Genomic DNA, 26,843 nt, shown 5'->3' with positions numbered 1-26,843 from the left:
ATAGTGACAACCAAGCCAGTACCCAGAAAATATCAATGAGATGTATTGATTGAAAATACAGGGCAAACAAAAAAAAGGAAGATTCAAATACAAAAAGGCTAAAATCAGAAATAACCATGACTAAAAGGCTGAAAAAACTCAAAAGAACACTATGACTCGCTGTGTTTAAAATTTTGAAAGCCCAAATGCAAAGAAAACCCTGAACTTCTGAAACCAGCCCTTCCAGGACCAGGGGCGCCAGCTGCCGCACTTTGCAGAGCAGGGGGAGACTGGGTACAGGGTCTCATGCCCAGCTGAGGCATGGTAACTCATCCTTTAACCCAGCGAAACCCTCGAATCCTCTGGTTACAGCGTTGTGCCTACTTGGTACGACTTTCATAATGTGCATTCTAGGATCAGCCATGGAGTGGTGACGCTATGGCAGCAGGCCTCTACCTCGCAGACATGGAGCTCGCAGTGGGCAGCAGTATCCACAGCGCCAGTCAGCGGGTGTCTTCCAAGCACAACCAGTGCCCGAGGCTGCCTCAGGATGGGCCGGCTGGGGCTCCATCCTGCTCACTCCCAGCCCGGCTCTCATCGGCACAGCTCAGGGCCTGGGACCTGAGAAGGGCGATGCAAGGAGACACTGCATGCACAGCCGGGGTGGGAGAGCTGCTGTAAATCCAGCTGGTGCTGGCATTCTCCCCACTGCTCTCGGTCCTCTAACAGAACAACTGAAAACAAAAGAACACACCCAACCAACTTCTACTCCACCCGTTAGCCTCATGGTTCCTGGCCACTCCGTCGCTGCAGACGGGTCACCATCCCCAGGAGACTCCCCTGCGCAGGTCCTCTGTCCACCTCCTCACCCACTGCTGACCACAGCGGAGGGAGGGAGCCTTCTGTTCTCACAGCCTCAAGGCTGTGGGGCCAGAGCTGAGCCCTGTCACCACGGCTGCTTTTGGCCTCAGTGCCCATTGGCCCAGGGCGATCCTGGGTGCTGTGAGTGCCAGGAGATGGTGTGCACATGGGAGAAGGGGAGGGTGGTGGGGTGGTCATGCTCTGACCCGAGGCTTTCACCAGCCTGGGCCCCGCTTACTTCCAGGCCACGGGCAGGGCTTGTTTCCCAGGGGGCACCGATGCCCACTATATACCATCCATCTGGATGTTGCTTTAACAAGCCTGTGGCATCAGGGCTCTCTGGAGCAGTTGCTGGGCCCCAGAGGTGGGGAAAACGCTCTCCTGCAGGACACACGGGACTGACTCGATGTCCGTGGAGCTTCCTCTGGCCTGGTCTGGGCCCTACCTGGTGTGTGCCTCTTCCACACACCCTCACTTTAGCCCAAGGAGATCCTCTGTGCATCTCTGGAGGAGCCTTTCCTGTGGCCTCAGCTGGCCTAGCACTTCTGATCCCCTGTTGTGTGTCATTTACATGGTTTCTACCATTCTCCATCACAGTGGGACCTGCTGGAGCCTGGGCTTGACCTGCTGGGCTGCTGGGCTGGATACCAGCTGTGGTGGGGTGCCGTGCATGTCCAGCAGAGTCAGGGCCCCCTGCCTGGCATGTGGCAGTGCCCAGGTATGCCTGGCTAGCATATGGGAGCAAGGGCGCTTCAGCTGGACAGGGCACTGGGACAGGCTGCTGTGACTGTGGATGCTCTGCAGAACCAGGCTGATGTCTTCTGCCAGGATGGCTGACTCTGGAGAGGCCAGCAGAGGCCAGCATGGACTCCTTGGGTCTGCTAGCTTCAGCCAGCCCTACTTGCCTTCTGGAGAATCTGAGATTGGAGCTCAGCCGGGGTCCACAGAGCTGGGACAGGCACAGAGGAGAGGAAAAGCTCCCGGCCAGCTCTAGCTCTCCTGGGGCTGGAGAAAGGGCCAGAGGGACTCACGTGAGGGGAGCATGCTGGCAAAGGCCCCAGGCCCATGGAGCTGCTTATTGCAAGGGCAGACTGTGCCTTGCACTAGTGGGATGTGGACAGGCTCAGTGATGGGCATTTGCCCAGCCATTGGTGCCAAGCCAGCATCAGGGAAAGCAGGTACACAGGCGGGAACCTAGCATTTTGGTGCCCGCACAAGAGTGAGATTGTAATGTTTAAAGTCATCTGGCGTGAAAAGTGTAGGCAGAGCCTATGCAAGTCACCAAAGCGGGGTTAGACCTTAGCTTGTGTACGTGAGAAGACGCCAAGGCCTCTGACTGGCAGGGGGCCCAGTGGGCACACAGTGTGGGGAAGAGAGGAACCAGAGACAGGGTGGAGGCGCACAACATTTATTGAATTCTGATGAGCATAGATGGGCGTCCTGGCAAGTCCTGGATCTCTAATACCCTGTAAGATGCCTCGGCGCCATGGATGCTGCCACACCAGGGTGTATGAGATGTCCCTGGGAAGCCACCTGGCACGCTGGCACCCACCCTGCTACTCAGACGCTCAGGGCCCTTCACTCCTGGCATTCTCCACAGGCTTGAGGAAAAAAAAAAAAAACAACTAACAACAAAAATCCAACAACCCTGATTTCAGCATGTGATCAGGGGTAGAAACAGGAGCCAAGACCTCAGTTTCTAGGGGAAACTGAGTCAGGACAAGAGAGAGAGGAGGCTCTCAGAGCACGGGGGGCAGATTACTGGAAGTGCTGCCAAAGCGTCGAACCAACTCAAAACGGTCACATGGACACGGAAGGGTGCACTTGAAAACATCACGGGCGGGAGCCACTGGCGCACTAAAGTAGAGAGCAGCATGCCCACACACGGAGACGGCTAAACTAACACCCGCCAGCATGGCTACGCAAGGGTGGCCTCTGTCAGCAAAGAACACACTCTAGTCAGCTCTGTGAGGAGGGGCGGCGCCAGCGGCAGTCTGCGCGGGGTGAACCGAGGAGGCCGAGGGCGTGTGCTGGGTCGTGCGCAGGGTTAGAGCGCGCCCATCCCGGTGACCTCAGACGTCAGCCTGGAACAGACAGAGGCAGAGGGCATGCGTCACAGCCTGCTGGGGAGACGGGCTGCCGGGACAGCGCTACCCCTGGCAGGCGGTGTGCGCAGGACCGGGCAGCACACTGGAGGAGAGCATCAGACCAGACACCGAACCCTTCTCGCCCACGGGGACTTCATCATGCTGGGTCCTCTGGGCCAAGCCCCTGGCCAGTGGACTAGCCGCCTCCAGGTGGGCACAGCCTCCTGGATGTCAGCCCTCAAATCTGTCACCAGAGCAGCTGGGACGTGGTCAGAGGCCTCTGCCAAACTGGGCATGGTGCCATGGGGGCAGGGAAGTGGGGGATGAGGGAGGGAGGTGAGGGATGGTCATGAGGGGGATATAGGGGGAGGGGTGAGCGCTGGAAGTCTCACTCTGGGCTTGTCAACATCACACCCAGCCTGGCTCCTGTTCCCTGAGGATGGAAGGTGGCTAAGCTGCAGGGGCAGCTTAGGGACGAGGGGTGTTAGGTGGCAGAAAGAGACAGGAAAAGATAACTCTGTCTGGGCTTGGGGTGGGGTCCCACAGGGACGCCCCACCGGGGTGACAGCAATCTTCTTGCCTGGCGTGCAGTGTGCTACACCGTGGGAGGCTGGCTTTGGCCAAGCCGGCTCAGCTCCAGACAGAAGGGCCCTGTCCTGTGCTGTCCCACAGCAGTCTGTGACAATGAGTAATGAGAGCCAGAGACAAAACACAAAACCAGCAGCTCTCCTTCTGTGGTGCGGCTGGGGCCGGCCACCCAGGCCCCTCACTTGAGTCACAGGGCCCCTTGACGCTGTATGGCACCCAGCTCTAGGTGCAGCCCCTGGGGGGAGCTGGATGGCCTCTGCCTACAGAGACCACCCCCATCGTTCTGCCCACTGGGCCTCCGCCAGGACGCAGAGCTGCAGGCGGTGGCCAGTGAGGCCCTCACGGCCCTCTGGCCCACGTGGCTCACCTGGCGTTGATGAGGTACTGGGCAAGGCTGATGTTGGCAGGGGTCCCCGTGATGGTGATCTGACGCTCGGACGACCCTTCAGTGGCATTGGCAATCTTAATCTGGGCTCCAGACATCTGTCGAATTTCATTAATTTTGGTTCCTTGACGCCCAATTATGCAGCCTATTAGCTAGAGGAAAGGATGGGGGAATTCTGTTTTAGCAGAGGAGCCCAAGGCACCCATAAGAACTCGTGTCTCACTCACAGTTACTAGTATCAATGCCAGTTTTCTGGCTAAGCCAGGCCACCAGGCCTAAGACCCCCCCCCCCCACTCCAGTGTGTCTCCCACTGAGCCAGGTCAGAGGAGGGCCCGGTTCCTGGGCTTTGTCCGCTAGGCCTACTACTGCCTCAGTGCCTTCCTATGAGGAATAATGGTCATAAGGCCTCATCATCCTGATTACAAGTGAGCCGGAGCTGGGCAGGGGCCGATGCCGTCCCCAGGCCAGGCATGGTCAGCATCATTCTGCTGTCCCCGCAGGGTGAGGATGGACAGCTGTGCCGTAGAGGAAGGTCACAAATGTGGGTATTCAGGAATGTGTGGCGTTGCTACCCCCCGACTTCTCACGGTCTGGGTGCTGTTCTGAGGACACACATCTCCCCATCCGACACTTCCTTTCTTTTCTACCTGGTGGCCTCTGTTTACAGATGGGCCAGTGACCTGTGGCCTAGGTGGTCGGCAGGTGGGAGACTTCTTCCACCCACACCCGTGTGTTCTGCTGCTGCTGCCCAGAGCCCTCCTGGGTCCCAGCCCGGGGACAGGGTGGACACCATGCTCCAGTCAGAGAAGGGTGATGCAGCTGACCCGCTTGCTGGTCTCACCTGGGCTGGCTCCTTCAGTGCGGAGGGGAGGCCCACGGCCACGTACAGGGAAAGTTGGCCTGCCTTCAGCCTCCCCAAGTCGGGATGCAAGTTCCAATGGCATGGAGCTTTGAGCTCATGCTGCCATCACCCTGTCCCTCCACAGCTATGGAAACCTGTGGAAATCCCCCAGCCCTGTGGCAGTCCTGCTGTTGGCCCCACTCTGGGAGTTGTGCAGGGGTCCTAGCTCCTTATCTAGCCAAAGCCCCAGGGAGGGTGCTGCTCAGGAACAGGGAGCAGTCCTGAGCCTCATGGGTGGGCAGAGAAGTGGGGTGCTTACTGGCTCAGCCTGCGCCTGTGTTGGACACTGCCCAATCCTGTTGTGACCAGGAGGTAAACCTGCACATGAAGGGAGTGTCAGGAAAATGCGTTCTGTGTTTTCCTGTCTAAGGAGGCACGTAGCGTCCAGGCACAGAACACTGGCTCCAGGGCCTGGGCCTTTTCCTCTAGTCCAGATAACCCAAGAGGACCGACTGCCCAGGGTCCTGTGTGTGCAGACGAGATCTGTCTTCCTACCAAGGAGCAGGCTCCCCTCCCTAGGTGGTGGCTGGGGGGAGCTGGCACGCCTCCATTCCACAGCAGCCACAGGACGCAGGCACGTGGCTCTCCAGCTCAGCTCTGCTGTGCTCCTTCTGACCATTTCAACATGAATGCATGTGTGGTAAGAGTGTTCGCCCTGAGGTTGGCAAAGCGGTGGTTTATGTGAGGGCCCGCGGAGGAGAGACCCTCCCTGGCTATGCATCGATGGGAAGACTGTAGCGGCTGGGGAGGGGGGCGCAGGAGCCGGTGGCACACCCCATGGAAGGTGGCTCTGTGTTGGGACCTGCTAAGTTGGCCCAATCCCAGAAATATTCCTGGGACCTCAAGGTGGTTAACAACACCACTAGGCTGGGGAGCCTGTGTGCCACGTAGCAGGGAAGCAGTCCTGGGGCTGGTCTTGCCATGTGTGCGGAGCCTGGCCTGTAGCTACCATGGGACCCGGAAGGCTGGTCAGAGGTACCAGCCAGATGGCCTCAAGGTCTCTGATGGCCTGCTTGGTCTCTCCTGCCCTCCATCCACAACTGAGACCAGGATTCCCTTTCATCTCAAATCTGTGCTTTCTTTGGTTTGCCTACATGCAGGAAGAGACAGGGCTTCAGTTTCCCACCTGGCTGGTGCAAGCACCAGAGGGGAAAAGGTTCCTGAAAGCCCAGCTCTAGAGCAGAGGCGGCCTCTAGACACAAGTGGAGTGGAGGGCGGCCCCTGTGTACCCACGAGCCCTTTCCCTGCCGCTCCCTGGCAGCTCCCTTCCAGGAACTGTCTCTCCCCTGCTCCTGCTCCTGAGATAATCCAATGATTTAGAAAGCTTCTACAACCTATGGCCTCCTGAATCCAGTCACCTAGCAAATTTTGGGTCTGTTGGAGCCACTTTACTGAGAACCCCAAACCTCCAGTGACGTGGGACTTCCTCACACATCGTGGAGACAAGGGCTCCCAGCCCCGGCCTGCACCTGACGTCTAGTTAGTTCTGTAGTTCCTGCTCCATTACTGTCGGCTATCTTAGGGATGTAAAAATCACCCACCTCTATAGGCAGTGGTAAAACTTGAGATAGGAAAGGAGGGAAGAAGCAGATCAAGGCATGCGGTATGAGAGCAGGTACTGTGTAGTGGGTGACATCAGGAAGGCAAGGGAAAGGATGCAGACTGGGCCCCTGCAGTGGGCAAAGGCTGGGTGATGAGGGCGGGGGCGCAGGGCCGGGGCCTGGCTGAGGAGGATGGGTGTAGGGCTGGGACCTGGGAGGTGAGGGCGGGGTGCAGGGCTGGGGCCTGGGTGACAAGGGCGGGGGCGCAGGGCTGGGGCCTGGCTGAGGAGGGTGGGGGCGCAGGGCTGGGGCCTGGGTGAGGAGGGCAGGGGTGCAGGGCTGGGGCCTGGGTGAGGAGGGCAGGGGTGCAGGGCTGGGCCCTGGGAGGTGAGGGCGGGGACGCAGGGCTGGGGCCTGGGTGAGGAGGGCAGGGGTGCAGGGCTGGGGCCTGGGTGAGGAGGGCGGGGGCGCAGGGCTGGGGCCTGGGTGAGGAGGGCGGGCAGGGCACAGGGCATACTCACATCGTTGGGAATGGTGAGTTCATGAGTGCTGGCCGGGGAGCTGGCATCCAGACCTGGGCACACCAAAGGCGCATGGTTAGGCTAGCAGGAAGGTTGCCCACAGCCATTCCTGGCCTGCCCCTTACTCTTCTTGGCTGGCTGAGAATGACGGCCCGCATAGCCCAGGGCCAGGGCCTGAGAGCTCTCCCAGTCCTCATTCCTCTCTCATAGGAAAACAACACCTGAGCACAAGAACGTTGCACCTTTCCCTTGGGGGAGCACTGTGACTTCACCCCCACTGTGCGTGTGCATTCACCCCAGCACCCTGGCCTAGGGGAGGGGCTCATGAGGCCTCAGGTCTGGGCCCAGCACCGCAGCAGGGATCACTGGGGCCAGAGGGCCTGGCTCTCTCTTGGTTGTCTCAGAACCCCCTTCTCTCTCTTGTAGCCTTCCATGGCTCTACTGCAGCCAGCCAGCTATTAACCCTGCTTCTGCCATAACTAACCACAGGCCATCGTGCAGTGGTTGGGAGAGTGTGGGTCATCCTTAGGCTTTTCAAATTTGGAGCAGAGGTGTGTCAGCTTCACGGAGACAAGATAAACTGCTATACCCAGGGGAGGGCTCCATGTGTGCAGACTTCTTTCTTACATTGAACAATGAAAAGCCCAGGTTTCATCTTCCCTCCCTCCCTCCTTTCCTCCCTTCCTTTTCTTCCATGACAAATCTCAGTCTAGTTCCAGAAAATCTGAAGCATGAGATCTTCCTGGCTTGGCCTTCTGAGTGCAGGGATTATAGGCCTGTGTCACCATATGCAGCTAGCTAAGGCCAGGCTTTCATTTTCTCAGGTCTCAGCTTATACCACCAGATAACAGACAACTTCTCAAAGTCCAAGTGTACACTTTCTCCTGTCTCAGAAGAGTGAAAGTACAGTTCCAGGCCTCAGAGATAGAAGCAGTCATGGCTGTGTCTCTAGGGCTCTCTGTACTACCTGTACTCCACATTCCCACACGTGAAGCTGAGGCCTGCACTGCCCAGCCCTACAAGGTCCCCACATCAGGCCTAGCTCAGCCAGGCCCTGCTGTGCCTTCAGAATGCCCCCAAAGCTAGGCCTTCTCTCTACACAGTGTCCTTGCTGGTCCCTCCTCTGTCCCTGCTCGCACAGTCTCCCCGAGAGCTCTCCCTCAGTGCCCCTGAGCTCCCACTTCCTCCTGGGACCAGCTGTTCTCTCAGCTCCTGTTCCAGCCTTGCCTCTTTCCCCAAGTCCCTAGGTATACAGCCTGCTCACAGCCTTGTCTCATCAGCAAGTCCCCGGCCAGTAAGACGCCAGCAGTCGGCCCAGGAGGGCATCAACCGACCCCAAACTTGGCTCTCTTTCTTGCGCCTATCTAAATTATAAGTGTCTGTCCTTTTATTTTCTTTAACAACCTTTAATGTTACTTGGTTGTGCCCTCTACATTTGAACATCTTAAGTATCATTCCTGCACTTTCTTGGTCCCTGCAGTCCTGGATTGGAGTCCCTGAGCTGCCACAGGAGAGTCAGGCATGGGCTGTGCTGGTGGCTGAACTGGGCATGCTCTGCCAGAGGGAGGCAGCGTGAGCACTGGTTTTAAGAGGCACTGCAGAGAAGTGGCTGGTGTGGGAACAGGTCCGCTTAAAGCATGTGCCTCAGGAAGTGGCTTCATCAGCCGTCACCTTGGCACAGGGAAAGAGCCAGTGGTTTGGCGAGCCTCCCTCAGCAGCTGTGGCCCACACCTGTCATGCCACCTTCCTCTGCGACTGGGCTGGTGGGGCAGGGTATTGGGAGACTGAGACTGATGACTATAGCTCTGGGAGCCCCAGCCCAGGGGGCGAGCACAGGGTGGCATCTTGCAGCTACATGTGGCATTTCCCTCACAAGCACCCAGGGCTCTGCTCACCCCAGCCTGTCCTCTGTGCTCTCAAAGCACCCGCAGCTGGCAGCAAGCACCAAAGAACAGGAGGAAGTGCAGGCACACAGAGCACAGACCCAACTTCTAAGCGCCACTCCTACTTCCAAGGAAACACATCTCCAAAAAGCTGCACCACAGCTACCCCAGCTCCATCTCCACTGCAGGCTCTACAGGTTGTGCTGCCATGAGGACGAGTGACCGCATGATGGCTCTCTTCACACAGGCACACCCTGCCTGGGCCACCTGGATGACCTTGAGGCAGCCCTGCCATCGGACCCTAGCATGACCACAGAGCCGCCTCCTGGCTCCTAGCAGGGCCCAAGGTGCATCCATGGCCTGAAGCACAGGAAGCTGCCAGCTGTTGGCCAAAGTGGGTACCTGGCACAGGCCTCAGGCACAGGGGTCCCTCTCTCTGTGCATGGCCCTGGCCTGCCCCATGGCACTGCGGCCTATTTTACCTGACGACTGGCCCATCAGATTTTGAGCTTCTTCGGAGGAGTGTAAAGGCAGCTTTTCTCCTGGAGAGCAAAGGAGAGACAGATTTAATGTTTTGCCCTCAAGGAGATAAGCAAGTTCCCTTCAACTAGGGAAGCTCAAAATATGACTGGCGCACGCACAGCTGACACCGATGGCTGGTGGGTTCTGTGTGGCCCCAGGCGGCTGGCTCTGCCTCTGTGGAGGGACATTCACTGCAGTAGCCTGACTAGGCAGTGGCCAGCTGCTCTGGCTGCCCCATGGCAGTTCTGGGCGGAGGCTGGCTCCTGTCACTGCTATTTCAGGGTGTGCCTCTGGGGCCAAGTCACCCCTCTGCCCCTCTGCAGCACAGCCACATTGCAGCAGGGAGCACTTGCTCCAGAGCAGCAAGAGTTGCCTGAGATGGCCTGGGGTGGGGGGTGCTGTGCACACAGACCATGGAAGGGCAAGGACGGGAAGCCAAAGGTCAGACAGCCCACAGTGGAGCCAGGCTGACCCTGCCACCCTCAGCCACAACGCTCAGCACTCAAAGATCTGACTGTGAACACACTTGCTGCACTGGATAGACAGTTCACAGAGAGAAAAACTCCCCAGGTAGGAAGAGAAGGTCAGAAAAGGGCAGCTGGGTACGTACCGGGGAAAGCGGGGTTGGTCTGTCCGAGGGGAGGAAAGGGGGTTTGCTGCATAGCCAGCTGGTGGAGCTTGGTCAACTGCTGGGGGTAGGAGGGACATGAGAGCTAAGAAGGTTATTGTTATCGAGTACAGTCAGTCACACCAAGTTAAAAATGGCAGTAACAGAACAGACAGGCTCAGAGGGGCCATGCGGACACATGGCAGACGCTGCAGCAGGATTCAAGGACTTGGCCTGGGTGAACCAATGGGCCTGGATGTTGGTAGCTGAGAGGCCTTAGCCAGCCACGCCTCCCCACAGGGTGAGACCCCATGGGGCCTCGGATCTGAGGGGCACAGCCGGGATCCCAAGACTGGCATGGCAGGCTCACGCTGGCACCTGTGGGGCACAGCAAGGCAAACCCTCCCTTAGTCCTTGTCCCAGCCTGTGCTTGGGCCCGGCCTTGCAGTAGCGTGGTAGGGGGAGGGACTTGAGGGCACAGCGCTCATGCAGAAGCTGCTTCTCGGCCCCAGGCAGCTACAAGGCTACTCAAGGGGAACGCTGGCATATGGCTTCCCTAGGCATTTCACCTGGGCTTCGTTAAGGGCAACGGAAGAGAAAAGGAGAATGTGGCAGAACTGGCATCACTTGGAGAGGGCAGGTGGAGTGCTCAGGGTACCCATACCCTTTGCAGAGCTTGGGATCCAGAACAGAAGGTTCTGGGCTCCCTCAGTTGGCTTTTCTGTAAGCCATTCACAGAGAGGTCTGTGTGGGCATGCCACGGATTCAGGTGGACCTGGGCTGGTATTGCTGCTCCAAGACAGCCAGCAGAGCTGGCAGAGGTGGTGACTATGAGAAGAGCACAGAGGCTGCTGGGTGGGGCCACGGAAGTGGCGCTGCTGTCCTCGGGTGAGTGGGAATGGCTGCTGTATGGATGTCTGCTTCAGAGAGAACACGGTCCTGTCCCTTCTGGAAGCGGCACTAGGATCCAGTATCTGTCCAGTGCTTTTCAGCACTGTGCCCAGACTCCCGAGAGCAGGGCTCCTGGGACGGCTGCCCATTCCCACACCTGGCACCCTCCTTCCCCTGGAAAGACAAGGACACCTGAGCCTGTCCTCAAAGCAGCCTTACTCCTCTGGGTCCCTAGCTTCTTGGCTCCCCTAAGCTTCTGGACCTAGGCTGGGCCTGTTTAGGGGAAACCTGACCAACGTGCCCAGAGCAGCTTGGTCTGGGAGGATCAGTTACTTGGTGTCAGCTTCAGCTCTAGGGCCCACCGAAGAGGTGACATGTGCAAGGTTGTAGCAGGACAGAAGGCGAACAGTCAAGCCTGGCATGTCCCACAGCTGCTGTCTCAGGCAGGCACTGCTGGGCTTCCATACGGTCACATCTGTATCTGCCCCACTGGAGTGACATGCTTGACAAAGGCCAGAAGAGAATATCTAGGCCTGTCCCCAGCACCAGCCCAAGTTTCAGGGACTGCATAGGGCCATGCCAGGCCAGTAGTGGAGGGCCAGAGCCACTTCTGCACTACGGGTCTGCAGAAGGAAATGGAATATGCACAGGGCCTTGATGAGAGACGGGCAAGTCATAGGAAGATAGAGAGGCAGCCTGCAGGGCCTGGCACCGTGGGTCTGTGGGAAGCACCCTGTGGAGACCTTTGTGCCTGCGGAGTCCCGACAGCCACCCTCTGCCTCCCGATCTCACACTCCAGAGTCCATGTTCCCAGGGCAGACCCTCTCCTCTGCCTCAGCATCCCTGGGAACCAGGGTCAGGATGACCAGGGATGAGGAAGAAGGCGGGGCATAGGCTGTCATGGCAATGTGCCTGAACAGGCCGCTGCTCCCGCCTCTGTAAAATGGGGTCCATAAGAGATAGGGAGGGGGCTGTCTGCATGTCAGTGTGGGCCACAATGGCCAAGCTTCCTCGTTGCTCACTGCCTCTGCCACTCCCTGCAGGCCACATGGTGACCCTCATCCACTTTGGTGCTCTTGAGCCCTGGCCCACGGGGGACAGAAACCAATCTCCAAGGTTGGGTCTATTACTCCCAGACTCTGACATGCAGTGGCTCAGCAAGGCCCAAACTCTGGCCCTTCCTATTTCAATACATACTCTGCTCATCATGAAGAACTCGCCACAATAGCAACAGATGTCCCCACTCATGAATGCAGAGTGGTGGTACAGGGACAGGGTCGGCCAGCTACTGCACAGCGGGTGGGCATCTGCTCCAGTCGAGCCACTGCACCCTGTGGAACTCTGGACATTTTGTTCTAAAGAGGGAGCAGAACTGAGCACCTGGTGGCTTTCTGCTTCATCTGAAGATACGAGTAAATCCTAAACTCTCAGTTTTGGGCAAGGGAGGGAAGGAAAACAGCAGGTAGAAGGGGAGAGGAAAGGGAAGGTGTTCTACCACAGGGCACCTCTTACTCTTTCCACTTGACATTGTATCAGAATGTAACACACAAGTGCAGAAGTATCTATGCAGCTCACGCAGGCATTTCTAGGAAGTGTCTCTAGTCTAATCTTACCAAGCTGCGGACTCACCAAAGCCCCTTGTAGTTCAGGCACAGACCCATGTTTCTTTGGTACGTGCCCTCGTTTTTTATTGTCTCAAGGCCCAGTTTCCCTGTCCAGCCACATTTGTGGTGGCCCCTTCTTTCAGGGTTTGCACCCGGAGGCTTTCATGACAGTGTGTTTATTCAAACTCAGCCCCTGGGCTCTCAGCTGGTCCACTGCTCTGTTGGTCTTTCCCTGTACCCAAGCTGCATTATCTGAGTTATTACCTCACAGAAATTCTCTGCATCTGCCAGGGAAAATCTTATTATTCTCATGGACATATTGATGATTCTTGAATGGTGCTTTTCTATACCAAATTAATATTTTAATGTCCTCAAAAAGTCTTACAAAATTTGGCTTAGAATTATATTGCATTCATATATTGATTGGGGAAAACTAACATCTTTGTAATACTTGTGTTTCTATTAATGGATATGGTATGTCTCTCTTCATTTAATATTTTGGGTTTTTTTAGGCAGTACTGGATTTTAACTCGGAGCCTTGAATGTTAGGCGAGTAAGTCTACTACTTGAGCTCTATCCTCAGCCCTGTTTTTCTTTTAGTTGATTCTTTTTCTGTGGCTTTAGAACATAAATCGTTCTATGCCTCCCAGAGAGTACAAAAAGCACATTGGGGCATAAAAACAGTTCACGTGTACTTTTGTTGTTGTTGGTGGTCATGGGGCTTGAACTCAGAGCTTGGGTACTGTTCCTCAGCTCTTCTGCTCAAAGCTATCACTCTACCACTTGAGCCACAGCTCCACTTCCTAGTTTCTGGTGGTAATTGGAGATAAGAATCTCATGGGCTTTCCTTCTCCTAGAAGGCTTTGAACTGTCAGTCCTCAGACTGCTCCCCTTGAAGATAGGATTACAGGCATGAGCCACTAGTACCTGGCTACATGCACTATTTTTATCTACTTGTATTCATTCCATCCTGTAGAGAACATGAATGGTGATGTAAAAGATTACGTTTGTGTTGATTTGCCAAAATGCCTCCAGTTTCCTTTGTTCACCATTCCTTCTTTCAAGTCCAGCCTTCCTTTTGATATAATTTCCCTTCTTTCTAAAGAATAGCCATTAAAAAGTGATTTCTGTAGGCTAGTTGGTCTTTGCCATCTGTCTACAAACGGACACATTTTGGTCCTTGGAAGAGACCATCTTTTGCATTGTCACTTTCCTTTACTATGCTACTATTTTCTGACGGCCATTGTTGCTGGTGAAAACAGCTATATTTCTCACTCCTCATTCCTAGTTAATAACGTCTCTCTCATTTCGTTAGTGCTGAATTCAGGGCTTCACACTCTGCAGAGCCACACGTCAGCCCTACCCTGGACTATTCAGAGCAGGTCTCGCTTTCCACCAGGCACACACCTGGACTATGACTGCCTACTTTTCCAGCTTCACATCGTTGCTGGATCACAAGCTCACTCCACCATGTCCAGTCTCCAGTGTAGCCTGGCATGTCAGAAAGGCATGCAGCTGCTTCCTCTTCTTCCTTCCATTGCCATCCAGCTGCTGCTGCTTTGTTCTCCTTTTCCTTCTCCTCTTCTTTTCTGAGATAGGATATTACTATGTAGCCAGTTCTGGTCTTGAACTCAAGATTCTTCTGTGCCAGCCTCTTCTGGAGAGCTAAGATTAAGGCATGAAGCACCATACCTGGCTCCTCTGTTCTATTCTTATTCTGGTTATCTCTAGTACTTGAATTGTAGAAAATTCTCAGGGCTAGCTCTTGGGTGTCTTGGGTCCCATCAGTCCTCCTTTCCAGGGCTTTTCAGATGCTGGCACACACACAAGACCTACAGTAAGCTGATCACAGATAGCTTGCTGTGGGGCAGGTGAAGGATGGATGCCAAAGTCAGGCTGCAGCTCAGTGGGAGATGGCTGTGTTCTCCAGAGGGGAGCGGGGCAGGGAAGGAAGGCTACTCTGGACCTCTTATTCTGTGATATACAATATAGTTGCTCTGTTGGTGGAGGGAGTGCCAGGAGAAGCCTCTCCAGCATGCCCATTCCAGGACCCTGGAAGAAGTCAGGCTCAGAGCCAAGGAGTGGTGGCATTAGCTGGCAGCCACAAGAAGCTATCAACAATTTCCTCTTCTTCTACTGTCAGTGGAAGGGTGATCTCATTCCACTCCCTACAGGGTCCTAAGCAGTGCAAGGGAGAAACACTCCAAAGCAGTCTTTACAAAGCTTTGCAGTACACAGCATTACCATCTTCATATGTGAACAAGCTTCACTATGCCGATATCCTGAGCCCTGTGTGGGCCTATCAGAGGCCCTGGGCAAAACTGATGCAGCATCTTGCTGCCCATCCTTGGAGGACTTCACATGCTTCTCAAGATGCACCAGAACAAGCGTCTTAGTAGGTCATGGTGCCTTCTTAACTCCTCGGGAAGGTCACACCCTTTGTGCCACGCAGAGCATGCCGGCTCTTCATCCCTGCCAAGGGAGCTTCTTAGAATGTCTGCTTCTTCAGGTGTGTAAGGATGTTCCTGAGCTCCACATGCAAAGCTCAGGAGAAAAAGGGTCAGGGAGGAGCACTGGATCAGAGGAAAGCGGAGGTGCTGGATTCTCTATCAAGATCACTATGCGGTTGTTTTTAGTTTTGCCTGCTTTCAGTATCCCTCTAAATGATAGGGATGTTAATAAGCGAATGATTCAGAAATCAAACACTAGTATAAGGATTCAGACAGTTTGAGGCTGTTCTGAGGGTACTCCAGATAGCCTGTGATTTAGAATTTTCAGACTTTATGATGTTCTCATGCAGTATGTACTTTGGATTCTGGTATTTTTCTGGCCTAATGATATGTATTAACAACTTTTTGTTTTTTTTGGTGTTGGTCCTGGGGCTTGAACTCAGGGCCTGGGTATTGTATCTGAGCTGTTTTGCTCTAATGCTTGAGCCACAGCTTCACTCTGGTTTCCTGGTGATTCACTGGAGTCTCACAGACTCTCCTGCTGGGGCTGGCTTCACACCACGATCCTCAGATCTCAGCCTCCTGAGTAGCTAGTTACAGGTAGGAGTCACCGTGTCCAGATGCTGTTTGAGACTCTTAGGGTGCCAGATGGCATTAACGAGCTCTGGCACCCCGGCAGGCCTGGGATTTGGGGTGAGCAGTCCACACTCTCCAGGTGCAGCTCTGCCAGGTTGGGATGCTCAGTGAATGGGGTGCACTGAGTGTATTTTCAAGTTATGATGAGTTTATCAGGCTGTGGCCCCACACAAGCTGCCACAACAACACACAGTGTGGTTATTCTCCTGATGATGGCACTGAAGTGCAAATACCAAGAGTGGGGGGCAGGGGTGAGGCGCTGAGCAGCTGCCCCTCTCAAGTCCACTGAGGCTTGGTCTCTGCGTCACTCCTATGCCTCAGGTCTTGGTGAGGTTTCCTTTCTGCATTTCCAAAGCTGTACCTCAGGGGTGCTACTGGGATGTGGAGGCATGCAGCTGCTTTCCAAGGCATCAAAAACTGGACACAAGAGTGCATGGTCACTCTCCACACCCACTGGGTGGTCATGTAGTAAACTGGACACAAAGGTGCACGGTCACTCTTTACAGCTGCTGCGTGTCCATTTCATGGATGCCAAAGTTCTTGGAAATTTTCCACAACTGGTGAGCTGCTGTCTCAGAGAACAGGAATGGACCGGAGTGTGTGGGCCACTCCCGGCCCAATGGCACTTCATACCTGTTCACAATGCCCACGCCTGGAGAGCTGGAGAAGTTCTGGAGGGTCTGGGTAAAGGAGCACGTGGACAAACAGAGGAAACTGAAAGTCTCCAGCAAGGATGATTTTAATAAGTGCTAGCTCAAAAGCACTGCTTAAAATTAGGTGTTGAAAATGTGCATGTCCCCAGGATAGCTAAGGAATACTCAGATTTTAAAAACAAATCTCTATAGTCCATGTGTCTGAGTCACGAGTCCACATGTTCAGATAAGGAAGGAAGTTGCTAAAATTGACTGCAGTAAATACATGCACACATATGCATAGTACATAAATATGTATATGCGTATATATTTATATAGACCAACCACTTTGACTGAGGTAAACTTTGTGTTCAATTACACTGTAAAATAAAAGTTAACATTTCCTATAACTATATTTTCATTCTAAAAAATTGAAGCTTTAAAAATTCCCAGTAAGAGGAAGTAAAGGTATGCCTCTAACAGCCATGAGTGAAGAAGCCCGGCAAGTGCATGAGGCCCTGAGTTCAAACCCCAGTGCTGGCACAAAACAAATACGTAAGCAAATATTCCTACTGAGTCCTGAGCACAGATAACAATTATATCCCAAGCATTATCCTCTGTGTCACAAAACCCTTGATTTATGTGGATTTTTCGAGTGATTGCGCAAGCCCTCCATTTTAATGTGCCTGCAAGAAAGACATCTTTAAGTTCCCACTCTGCTCACAAATCACATGACCTTGGTAGTGAAAATAGGATGATGTCGACAGGAATCTTTTCATGATAAAATAATTAAGGTCCTAGTCTTTATCTGCTGCTCTAACAAAATACACTGGGTAATTTATAGACAGCATGAATTTACTGCTCACAGTTTTGGAGGCCAGAGGTCCAAGATCAAGATGCCAGATGGCTTTATGATGGGTAAATTCTTGTCTCTGTTTCCAGATGAGTACTTTGCTCTGTTTTGGTAGCAGAGAGAAGGAGGAGGAGACTTCCCCAACCCACCCCCCTCCATCACCCCGAGAGGCTGTTTCATGAGGTACCTTCAAGACCCAATCTTGACAGAGACCCTGCCTCCTGAGAGCATCACCACTGATCAGGTTTCCACGTAAGCATCCAAATCATAGCACCCTCATCATACACAGACAACCATAGCATCAGTTGTACATTAGTTTAAACTAACCTGAAATAATCTGTTAAACTTCCCATTAAGAGATACTGAGGGGAGCCACAGAGAAAAAACAGAAATCAAGCAACATGGCAACCATCTCTCTCATATTTGAGTCCCCCAGATCAGAAACACACTTCCCTAGATGTCCCTGGCTTCACCTCAGAGGGGCAGGGAGGGCTTCGGACTCCTCTCCAGTGAGGGTTCAGACCCACTGCCATAGACACTGACAAGGCATCTGCCAATCAGACCCTGCAGGCCCCAGCATCTGACTTTACTATTTGGCATGAAGACAGATAAGCATTAATCTTGTCCATCAATGAAGATGCCTCTTTGAGTTAAATAGCCTCATCCAGATCAGACAGCTAAGCTCTGAGGTGGCTTCTACACACACTATGTTATGGGGCTGCCTGTCCCGCGCTGCGGAAAACGGGGCCATCTGGAGGTCAGGCTCTTGTCCCCCGATCTCCCATCACTCCAAGTGTTCTATGAGCCTTTCTCAGTGGCCTGCCCTGAATGTACCAGAATGGGAACACATACTCTCACTGCACTCAGTGCTGCCAGTTAAGTCAGGCCAACTACAGCCTTAGCAGTAGGCTCTGGCCAGAAGAAATGTGGCCCAGGGCCTCCGCCTCCCGTAGTCACAGGCAAACATCTGCATCAATGACCTGGGGGCATGACATTGCTCACTCAGAGTCCTGGCAGCACCCCCAGGATCTAAGACCAAGAGTGCGGGACACAGCTCTGAGCGAGGGAGAGAAAGGCTTTTCTCATCAGTGTTCCCCTAGCATTTGATTTGCATTTTGCAATGATAAGGAATTGAATCCATATTTCAAATATTTAGTGTGAATGAATTCTTAAACCCTTACCTTCTTTGCCTGCTAATCTCAACCAACCAAGTGTCTCTTTCCTGCCTGACTCCAAAGCAGAGCCTGCAGGAGGGGGATGGCCTGGCCAGTGGCAAGGCTCAGACAGGACACAGCTCCAGGAGAGCCGACAAGCCTGGCAATGTTCAAAATGGGTCAAGAAAAGATATTTCGGTTAGCTGCAGGGTGCTGCAGCTTCCCCCGGGTTGGCTGTCTTCTCCCTCTCCTGTGTCTTCGTAGCTCTTCTCAACATGGTCCATTGACCATCACCCTAAAGTTTTTCAAGAATGCCCTTTAGCTGGGTGCAGGTGGCTCATGCCTGCTACCCTCGCTGTTCAGGAGTGTGAGACGTGAGGATCATGACTGAAGCTAGCCTGAGCAGGAAAGAAGTGAGACTCTCTTATCTCCCATTCAGCACCAGAAAGCCAGAAGTAAAGGTATGCTTGAAATGCTAGGGAGTGCAAAAACCCGAGTTCAGCCCCAGGATACCCACACATACACACACACACACACACGCGCACACACACACACACACACACACGCCTTTTCTATCTTTTGGTCCCTCAAGACTCAGGGTTCCCCTACCTGAGTACCTCCTGTTGCCTTCCTGCCTTCCTGCAGTGAGGTCTCTCTGCCCCACAGGCTCCTTTAGGAGCTGCCGGGAATGTCTGAGAGGACTTAGCACACACAGCAGCACCACAGGTCCAGCTCAGAGACCCCGACACTAGTTCCAGTGCTCACGCACCCCACATGGCATCTTATTAACTCTGGAAGGAGATTCGGGGCCTGCAGGCTTTCTGTACACCAGAGGACTGGGTACTTCTGTGCTGGGTTCAGCACAGGTGCACAATCTTCCCAGGATACCTAGGAAGGTCTGTTTTGATAGTGCTGCCTAATTCCATGGGTGTACATAAGGTCCTGCACCCTGGCCATAGCTGGTCAGGGCCACCCTGCCCACTCGGCCGTGGCACCTGTCTCGTGGGAAGGAGTGCACAAAGCCCTCTGCAGGTATGGGAGGGAGGTCCTGGACTGCAGCAATGAAAACAATTTTGACATCAGGCCAAGTCCTCAACACAAGCAGAATTAGTGCTAAGGGGTGAAAAGGTTACTCAAGGTTATATGGATACAACACAGGTCAGGGACACTGAGAAAACTGATTAATATTATTGTGTAATATTAATATTGGTAGCAATTAACAGCAGCATGCAAGTAGATACACAATAATAAGAGAGGAATGGAAGGGAGACAGAGTGAAAACTCACATCCGGGTGTGGGATGGCGTATTGTCCCTGGATGGTGTAGGCCTGGAGAGAGAGAGGAAGAGAGACTTTCAGCCCACAGTGCAGGGGGTCTGGGCTTGCCACCCGCAGGAGGTCACCCTGGGTGACAAGGATCCCCGAGTGGCAGCTCCCCCTAGAGGTGCACCTCGACCTGCCCTCCTTTCTTGGAGCAGAGGCAAATCCTGCCACTGATGTGAGGGCGGAGAGGCAGACAGGTAGTGTGCCCAGGGGAGCCACAGAAAGCCCAGTGGCCAAGCCCAGACACCCCAAAATTTCTGTAAAAGGAAACAAAGAGGACCCACTCTATCTCCCATAAGAGGTCTACTGTTACCCAATTAAATACACTCATGGCATCTAAACAGAAAAACTGTAGAGACCAAAATCAGCTTTGTCAAAAACAGACGAAGAAAATGGAACTCAGTGAATCACAGGACTGACCCAATCTGTCATCTTCCGTATCAAATCTTCAGTCAGTGGGGTCTCTGAGGCTCTCCTTGGGTCGGATCTGTAACTGGGCCAGTTGAGATGGCCCCTCCCCTGGCACACGCCCCCTCCCCGCACACTCCTCCTGCCTGCTTCCCCGCACAGCCCCAGTGGAGCAGGGACCTCCATGGTCTCTTCAGTAACACACCGTTAGTGATTCAGACAAATCAACCACATTGAGTCAAGGGAGAGCAAGACCTCTCAGGCCTGGCACACAGCTCGGGGCGGGGGAGGGGCGCACAGGAGAGACACAGGGCTCTGTGACAGACACCTCAGGGGAGATCACACCACTCCTGTGGATCCCAGATTCCCTATACGGCTTGAGTTTGTCAAGTGTTTTCATCAGTAATAACCCAAACTCAAGAGTTCAAAGCTTATCAACTGCCCCACAGGGACCCAGTGCCGCAGGGGAGGAGCCGGTCAGGCCTGGCCCCACTGGGCCACAGAGTAAGTGAAAGAATCTCATCAGATCACCAAGCCCCAGGGGCCCCAGGGAAGGTGTCCCTGGGGAGAGCAGGCCTGCAGACCTGGCCACCTGTCTTGTGATACTGCTGCCAGTGGTTTGCTCCTGCCAGGCCCAGCAGCTGGGATGCTAGGGGACTGCTGCCCCCTTTACCCTACATGTCGAAGAGGAATTTCATGACCCTGGGCCACGGTGACATTTCTTCATTTCTGCACCAACCTGTGCACCTCTCAGCATAGCACTGAGGGGCCTGGCCTTGGGGGCCATAAGTTCAAGAGGGATCAAGCACCTGCAGCATCTATACCTGACATTTTAAGGGTTTGCCTCCCTCCCTCCACACCCTGTCCTGGACACAGGGGCAGTCCTCAGAGGTCTCCCTCCCTCCACGCCCTGTCCTGGACACAGGGGCAGTCCTCAGGGGTCTCCCTCCCTCCCTCCCTCCCTCCACGCCCCGTCCTGGACACAGGGGCAGTCCTCAGGGGTCTCCCTCCCTCCCTCCCTCCACGCCCCGTCCTGGACACAGGGGCAGTCCTCAGGGGTCTCCCTCCCTCCCTCCCTCCCTCCACGCCCCGTCCTGGACACAGGGGCAGTCCTCAGGGGTCTCCCTCCCTCCCTCCACGCCCCGTCCTGGACACAGGGGCAGTCCTCAGGGGTCTCCCTCCCTCCCTCCACGCCCCGTCCTGGACACAGGGGCAGTCCTCAGGGGTCTCCCTCTCTCCCTCCCTCCACGCCCCGTCCTGGACACAGGGGCAGTCCTCAGGGGTCTCCCTCCCTCCCTCCCTCCACGCCCCGTCCTGGACACAGGGGCAGTCCTCAGGGGTCTCCCTCCCTCCCTCCACGCCCCGTCCTGGACACAGGGGCAGTCCTCAGGGGTCTCCCTCCCTCCCTCCCTCCACTCCCCGTCCTGGGCACAGGGGCAGTCCTCAGGTGACCTTGCTGTCTCAGGACTGATCAACGTCCACACCCCCTAACTTGGCTTTAGCACCTCTCCTGAGTTGTCTGGGGTGCAGAAGTGACTTCCTTGTGGCTGTAGCCCGCCCATCTACAAGGACACAGATCAGATTGCCCTAGTGTATGGTGACAGGCCTCCTAGGCTCCTATTGTGGGCCACTTTTAGGGACAAACACCATGGCACAGTGACTACACCGCTAGAACATCCTGTTTCGCAGGCAACTGGGGCTGAGTGGCCTTGGCCATTCTCGATAAGGGTTCCTTCCCTTTTCATAAAAATTCTTTTTTTTTTTTTTGTCAATAAACACTGAGGTTGAGTCCTGAGAGTCACTGACCTACCAGAGAGCCACGGCTCGGGAAGCAGTGGAGGGGCGTTTGTAGACAGTGGTGGTGTGGCTAAGGGAGCCGTGCTCCAGGAGGGGAGAACAGGCAGGGACAGCTGTGTTCCAGCACATGGGCCTGGCAAGAGCCCTGTCACCTCATTTTGAGGTGAGGCAGCACACACCATGGGCTGAGGCTGTGTCAGGGCTGTAGGCAGGCTGCCATGTCCCCCAAAAGATCTGATAAGACTCTTTACATTGTGAAGCAAGACATCAGTAAAGTTTCCTATGTCTTTCGCCCTGTAATGATAAAACCTTGTGCCCACCCTGCCATGGCCGGGTCACCTGTGGGTAGCCTCTGTCCCAACTCTCTCTTGAACAAAGACACATCACAGCCTGTCAGACACAGGGCTCTTCTGGGCCTACCCCTGGGCAACCATGTTCAAATCATGTATGTGGGTGGGCTACGGGACAGACGGGGGTGGGCAAAGGAGAAATGGGAAGCTGGGCAGCTTCCTTCCTCTTCTCTGGAAGGGCCTAAAATCCAGCAGTTTTTTTTAATTGGTCTTGGGGCTTGAACTCTGGGCCTGGGCACTGTCCCTGAGCTACTCAGCTCAAGGCTACTGCCCTACCCCTTAAGCCTCAGCTCCACTTCCCATTTTCTAGTGGTTAACTGGAGATGAGAGTCTCATGGACTTCTGTGCCCGGGCTGGCTTTGAGCTGTGATCCTCGGATCTCAGCCTCCTGAGTAGCTAGGGCTACTGGTGGGAGCCGCAGCACCCAGCTAACAGCATGGGGTTCCTGGCAGGACTGGCAGGAGCCAGGAGGAGGCAGGGCTCACCTGCCGCTACCCCCTTTCTCACAGGGACGCACCCTGCGCTCCTCACGTCCCCTCTAGGTGGCACCATTGGGTCTGGACATGCATTTCCGGAGCAAGTGCACTTCTCAGAGTGAGGGCTGCTGCCCACAGGGGCCACCATGTCACTTACGACTGCTCCCTGCCCGACGGCCTCTCACTTTAAGAACAGCCGTGGGCTCTAGGGACAATCCTCTGAGGCCTCGCAGGAGTCTTCTAGGCAGCACCCGGTTGCAAGTAGGTATTTGGGTCCTTCCTGTCTAGGTCAGGGGTCTCTCTGGAGAGGTATCTGAGGGGCGTGGCTTTGAGTTGAAGGCATGCACCCTGCAGCCTTGGGGGGGCCAGGAAAGCCTGTGGCTCTGAGTTGAACCTGTGTCCCCCACCTCTGCCCCCCACCTCTGCCTGGTGTGGGCCAGGAAAGCTCTGTGTCTGGCTCAGGGTGGGAGGGCGTGCAGTGAGAAGGCGAGAAAACCTGAGTGCACTAACGGGCAGCGGCGGGTGCTGCAGTAAAAGGCTGAGGTTGGCAGTGGAGGCCGCGAGCGGGTCGGCTCTTACCTGACCACCTGCAAAAATGACAGGGGTGGAGGCGGGCTTTGGGCGGTAGGGAATGGTGGCACCTTTCGGTGGGGACTAGGAAAAGGGACAGGAGAGGGAGACAGACATTAGAGAAGCCTGCTGCTAGGCCGTGGGCCACCTTCCCAAGTCCGCCCTTCTGTGCAGACCCTCCCAGCCCCGGATGTGGCCAGCAAGGTCTCTGAAGGCTGCAGCAGTGTGCAGCTGAAGGGCTGCAGGGGACACCTGGCCTTCAGAGCATGTGGGCAGCAAGCAGCATTCTGTATCCACACCGCCCATTTCTTCTGGACAGATGGTTTCTTCCCTCAAGTCCATGCTGTTTGCTTCCTGCCTTCAACAAAGCCCTGAAGCCAGGCCTACCAGGGGCAGCAGTTCTTCTGCAGTGTGGAGTGTCCATCTCAGAGGCCAGCTGGGGAGGGCCACTAGCCTGTGGGGCTCTGCTGGGGTGGATGGGCTCTTGTGCTGCTGCCCCTTCCTCCCGGTGCTGTCCCCAGACAGCTAATGCACACTACAAGGCAGGCATGGCAGTGGCTTTTCCATAGGTGGGCAGACTGCATTCTGCCAGGGATGCTCTTGAATCTGTGGGAAGCGCTGAGCGGCGTGCATAGCCACCTCTGGAACCGATGTCAGTGAGCCAGAAGTGAAAAACCCAACCTCACCCCTGAACCAAGAGTCATTAAAAATGTGCAGAGGAGAAGTGAGCGATTCCAGAGCCGTGAAGAGGTTTGTTTCCTGGATCATTCTTTGGACAGAATGTAAGACTGTTCCTTCAGGCGAGTGCTGTCCTCAGCTCTTCCTGCCTGGCCCTCTCTGCCTTGCTAGAGCTCATCAGTCACCTGGGCCACAGAAGAGACGAGGGCTGAGCCAGGCTGGATGGCACCTACAGCTAGAGCTTTGGGGCCAAGGTCAGAATCTTCAGCTGCCCAGCAAGGCATAGCCCATTCCTGAGGGGGGCCCTGCAGCGCCTGCGGCCTGTCAGCTCCCTAGGTAGGATGTACAAACGCTCCTCATGCTGGAAACCCACGGCATGGAGGAGACACCCCCACAGAGCAGGTGGCAGCCCAGGAGTCATCTCTGCTGCATAAATTTGCCAGAGCTGGGGAAGGTCAGAGAAGTCCCCAGGGAAGGCTCAGCTAATACATTTCTAGGGTCCTTATGATAGGCTTCTAGTTATTCCTGTGAAAATGGGGCCTCCCAGGGCGTCACTGTGCTGTGAGCCAGCGTTGGCCCACATCATGCCTTGCTGCTGCCCTTCCAGACCCTGGCCGTCAGCCTTACTCCACGGGGCTCTCGGCCACAGGTCCCAGGGAGGGCTCCTCAGTACTGGTCCTGAGGCCCTGACTGGCGGTGATCCCCAAACCCCGTTCCTACCCATGGAGGACAGACCCTCTGGGCACAGGCCCATGTTCTCTGGGAGGAGAAGAGACGAACTGGCCAGGCCTCACAGGCAGTGCTGGGCAGGAGGGCAGCCCTGGACGGGCATACCTGTGGGCTCTGACGACCCCACCAAGTGCATCTGCGCCAGGCAGCCGTTTCTCTCTTCCGGGCCTTCGGACCACCTCTGGACGGTCTTCTCAGCCCTCTTCACGGATCAGTGGACCTGGCCATTTCTTCTGGCCCATGATCTGATCTGAATCGGGGGAGCAGGCTTGTGGCATCCCTGCCAGCCAGCAGCCAATATCTGTATGTGTGTGTCACACCATCTTCTCCTCATCATCTTGAGGCAGGTGCTCCAGACAGGCAGTTCCGGCACAGAGCTGCAGCCCAGGGGCCCTTCCTGCAGAGGGATTCAGTGCTTCCCCACCACCACTGGGCCAAGGGCCCACTCTGGGCCTCTGACAAGGCCACACTTTCTGTCAGATCAGCCATATAGGAAGTGGTACCTCTTACAGAACCACTGCTGTCACTCATTGGCACCCTGAAGATGTCTGCCGTGCTGAACAGGAGGGTCGTGCTCCTGCCTCTTGGGGCACGTGGCAACATGAACTGCCACAGACCATTGTGGTGACTTGAAGCTAGCCTCTGGAACAATCATAGCACCCCAACCAGTGTGTGGGGAAACTCCATAACAGTAATACACAGGAAAATATCGTCGATTTCCCCAAATATCCCAAGTTTTCAAGAATGAGATTTAGGATTAGAATACAAATCCAAGCATGAAAAGCAGATGATCTGGCAGCTTTCTAATGAGAGTTCAGTCCTGTGGGAGATGTCGAGGTGCTGGCCATGGCTGAAGGAGGCTATCTGCCTGGGAAGACCCCGGAGCCTCATGTGAGGCCGAGACGCATCAGGAGTTTTGCAGAAGACCCCAAGTACTGACGCTTGTGTGAGGCAGGGCTGCAGTAGGAGCTTCGGAAGAGATGACCACAATTACCGATGCAGCTTCAAGTCTGCTTCCTTTGGTTGTTGACGAGATTGAATGGGCGATGCTGGCCTCTCCCAGCTAGGAGAGGCTGCTCTTGTCTGATGATGGCTTCTTTGCTTCTGTTCCCTCACCTCTCGTTTCACACGGTGGGCATTTCCCCGGGTCTGCCCTGAGTCCCACCTGGGTATCACAGTGCTGGTTCTTGGTGCTAGTTCACATGCCATATGCAGAACAGGAAGCTCTGCTGCATGAGGTAGCATGGTGGCCAAGGGGTGGCACTCCTGACCTTCACTGCCCCTGCCTACGGCAGGTGCTAGGGGGTCCCAGTGCTAAGGTGGCACTGTTTCCATGCTCTCATCAGGACCTCTGCGTCTCACTAGCTTCAGTGGGGGAAAAGCTCAGCCTCCTTGCACGCTCCCCCCTGTAGTCCCACAAGGTGTTAGCCCCAGGCTGGCTGACACTGACAGCAATAGGTCTGCCCCAGTGCCTGCTCACGAACCTGCATCTTGCATGGCGGCCCTGACTCTCCTCCTGTTTCAGATGCCCAGCCCCCACTCAGCCATGACCACCCTCATGAACCCTCAGGACCAGTGAGGCACTGGAGGCCTAGGGCGGCCCTGGTCAAGAACCCAGGGCTGAGCGGGAGGCGGGCTGCTGCCTGCTGTGTGGCTGTACCTCCAGCATGACCACACAGATCTGCTTGACACACTGGATAATGGCATCTGGCGTCCCTGAGATGGTCACTGCCCGCTCTGTGGAGTTGGGCAGCATGTCCCCAGCTACCTGGACCTGGGCACCTGTGGACTGAAGAAAAGGGATGTTGGAAGAGGATAGGCAAGAGAGTGTGTGACCGTATACAGGTCAGAGAGGTCAGACTCAGGGTGAGTCCAGGGCAGTCTGCACACGAGTACCCGTCACTAAAATGAGGCCTGGCTTGGTCAGGGCCCTCCCCATTCCACCCCACCACCCCAGTGTTGCCTCTCTTCCATGCCTGCTTCTGCGCATCTCTCAGTGAGCCACGAGCTCCTCAGGCAGTTGCTATCCTTTCCCATAGTACGCTAGACAGGAAGCCCTGAACCTCAGGAAGAGCAGCTGCAGGAACTTCCCCTGTGGAGTTCCAAGCCACGGAGGAAGACAGGAGAAAGTGAGAGACAGTGGCTGTCCGCTGGGGAAGGGAAGGCTCAGTGCTCCCTGAAGTCAGGCATTTGTGGAGGACAAGCTTACACCTGTGGCAGGGCCCAGCAGTGTCCGCCCAGGAGGGGGCCTGGTGGCTGAGGGGTGCCTCGTAGGTGCACCCCTCAAATGAGTCTGGCCACAGCCTTGAGCTGCATGGCTGCTCCTGCCCCAGCAGGGCGGCACCCCACCAGGCCACTGTGTTGGTCTGGGAAGGTGGCAAGGCTTCCCACTGCTCACTCTCGTTTGCTCATCCCTG

The 26,843-nt window shown here is 55.2% G+C and overlaps 1 protein-coding gene across 13 annotated transcripts in view; it reads right to left on the bottom strand.

Moving 5' to 3' along the window:
* Positions 1–2,245: 2,245 nt before the first annotated feature.
* Pcbp3 (poly(rC) binding protein 3) overlaps positions 2,246–26,843 on the bottom strand; it is a 180,679-nt gene continuing 156,081 nt past the window's right edge. For 3 of the 13 annotated variants that reach the window (XM_090350672.1, XM_090350698.1, XM_090350681.1), the window contains 8 exons: positions 26,087–26,215; positions 22,960–23,103; positions 19,383–19,424; positions 9,880–9,958; positions 9,230–9,289; positions 6,865–6,917; positions 3,883–4,052; positions 2,246–2,924 (listed from right to left, as the gene is read on the bottom strand). In XM_090350672.1, coding sequence (XP_090206798.1) covers positions 2,888–2,924; positions 3,883–4,052; positions 6,865–6,917; positions 9,230–9,289; positions 9,880–9,958; positions 19,383–19,424; positions 22,960–23,103; positions 26,087–26,215 — 714 coding nt within the window. In that variant the 3' untranslated portion in view covers positions 2,246–2,887. Of the gene's footprint in view, positions 2,925–3,882; positions 4,053–5,061; positions 5,121–6,864; positions 6,918–9,229; positions 9,290–9,879; positions 9,959–19,382; positions 19,425–22,959; positions 23,104–26,086; positions 26,216–26,843 lie in introns of those variants that run through there. The other 10 variants (XM_090350690.1, XM_090350724.1, XM_090350733.1 and 7 more) reach the window with 10 other exon arrangements.

The sequence above is a fragment of the Megascapheus bottae genome, chromosome 1, assembly GCF_031878675.1.
Source record: "Megascapheus bottae isolate mThoBot1 chromosome 1, mThoBot2.hap1, whole genome shotgun sequence".
In the NCBI taxonomy this organism is placed as follows: Eukaryota; Metazoa; Chordata; class Mammalia; order Rodentia; family Geomyidae; genus Megascapheus; species Megascapheus bottae.
Note: the sequence above shows the minus strand (reverse complement) of the source record. Positions and strands in the feature narration are given on the sequence as shown.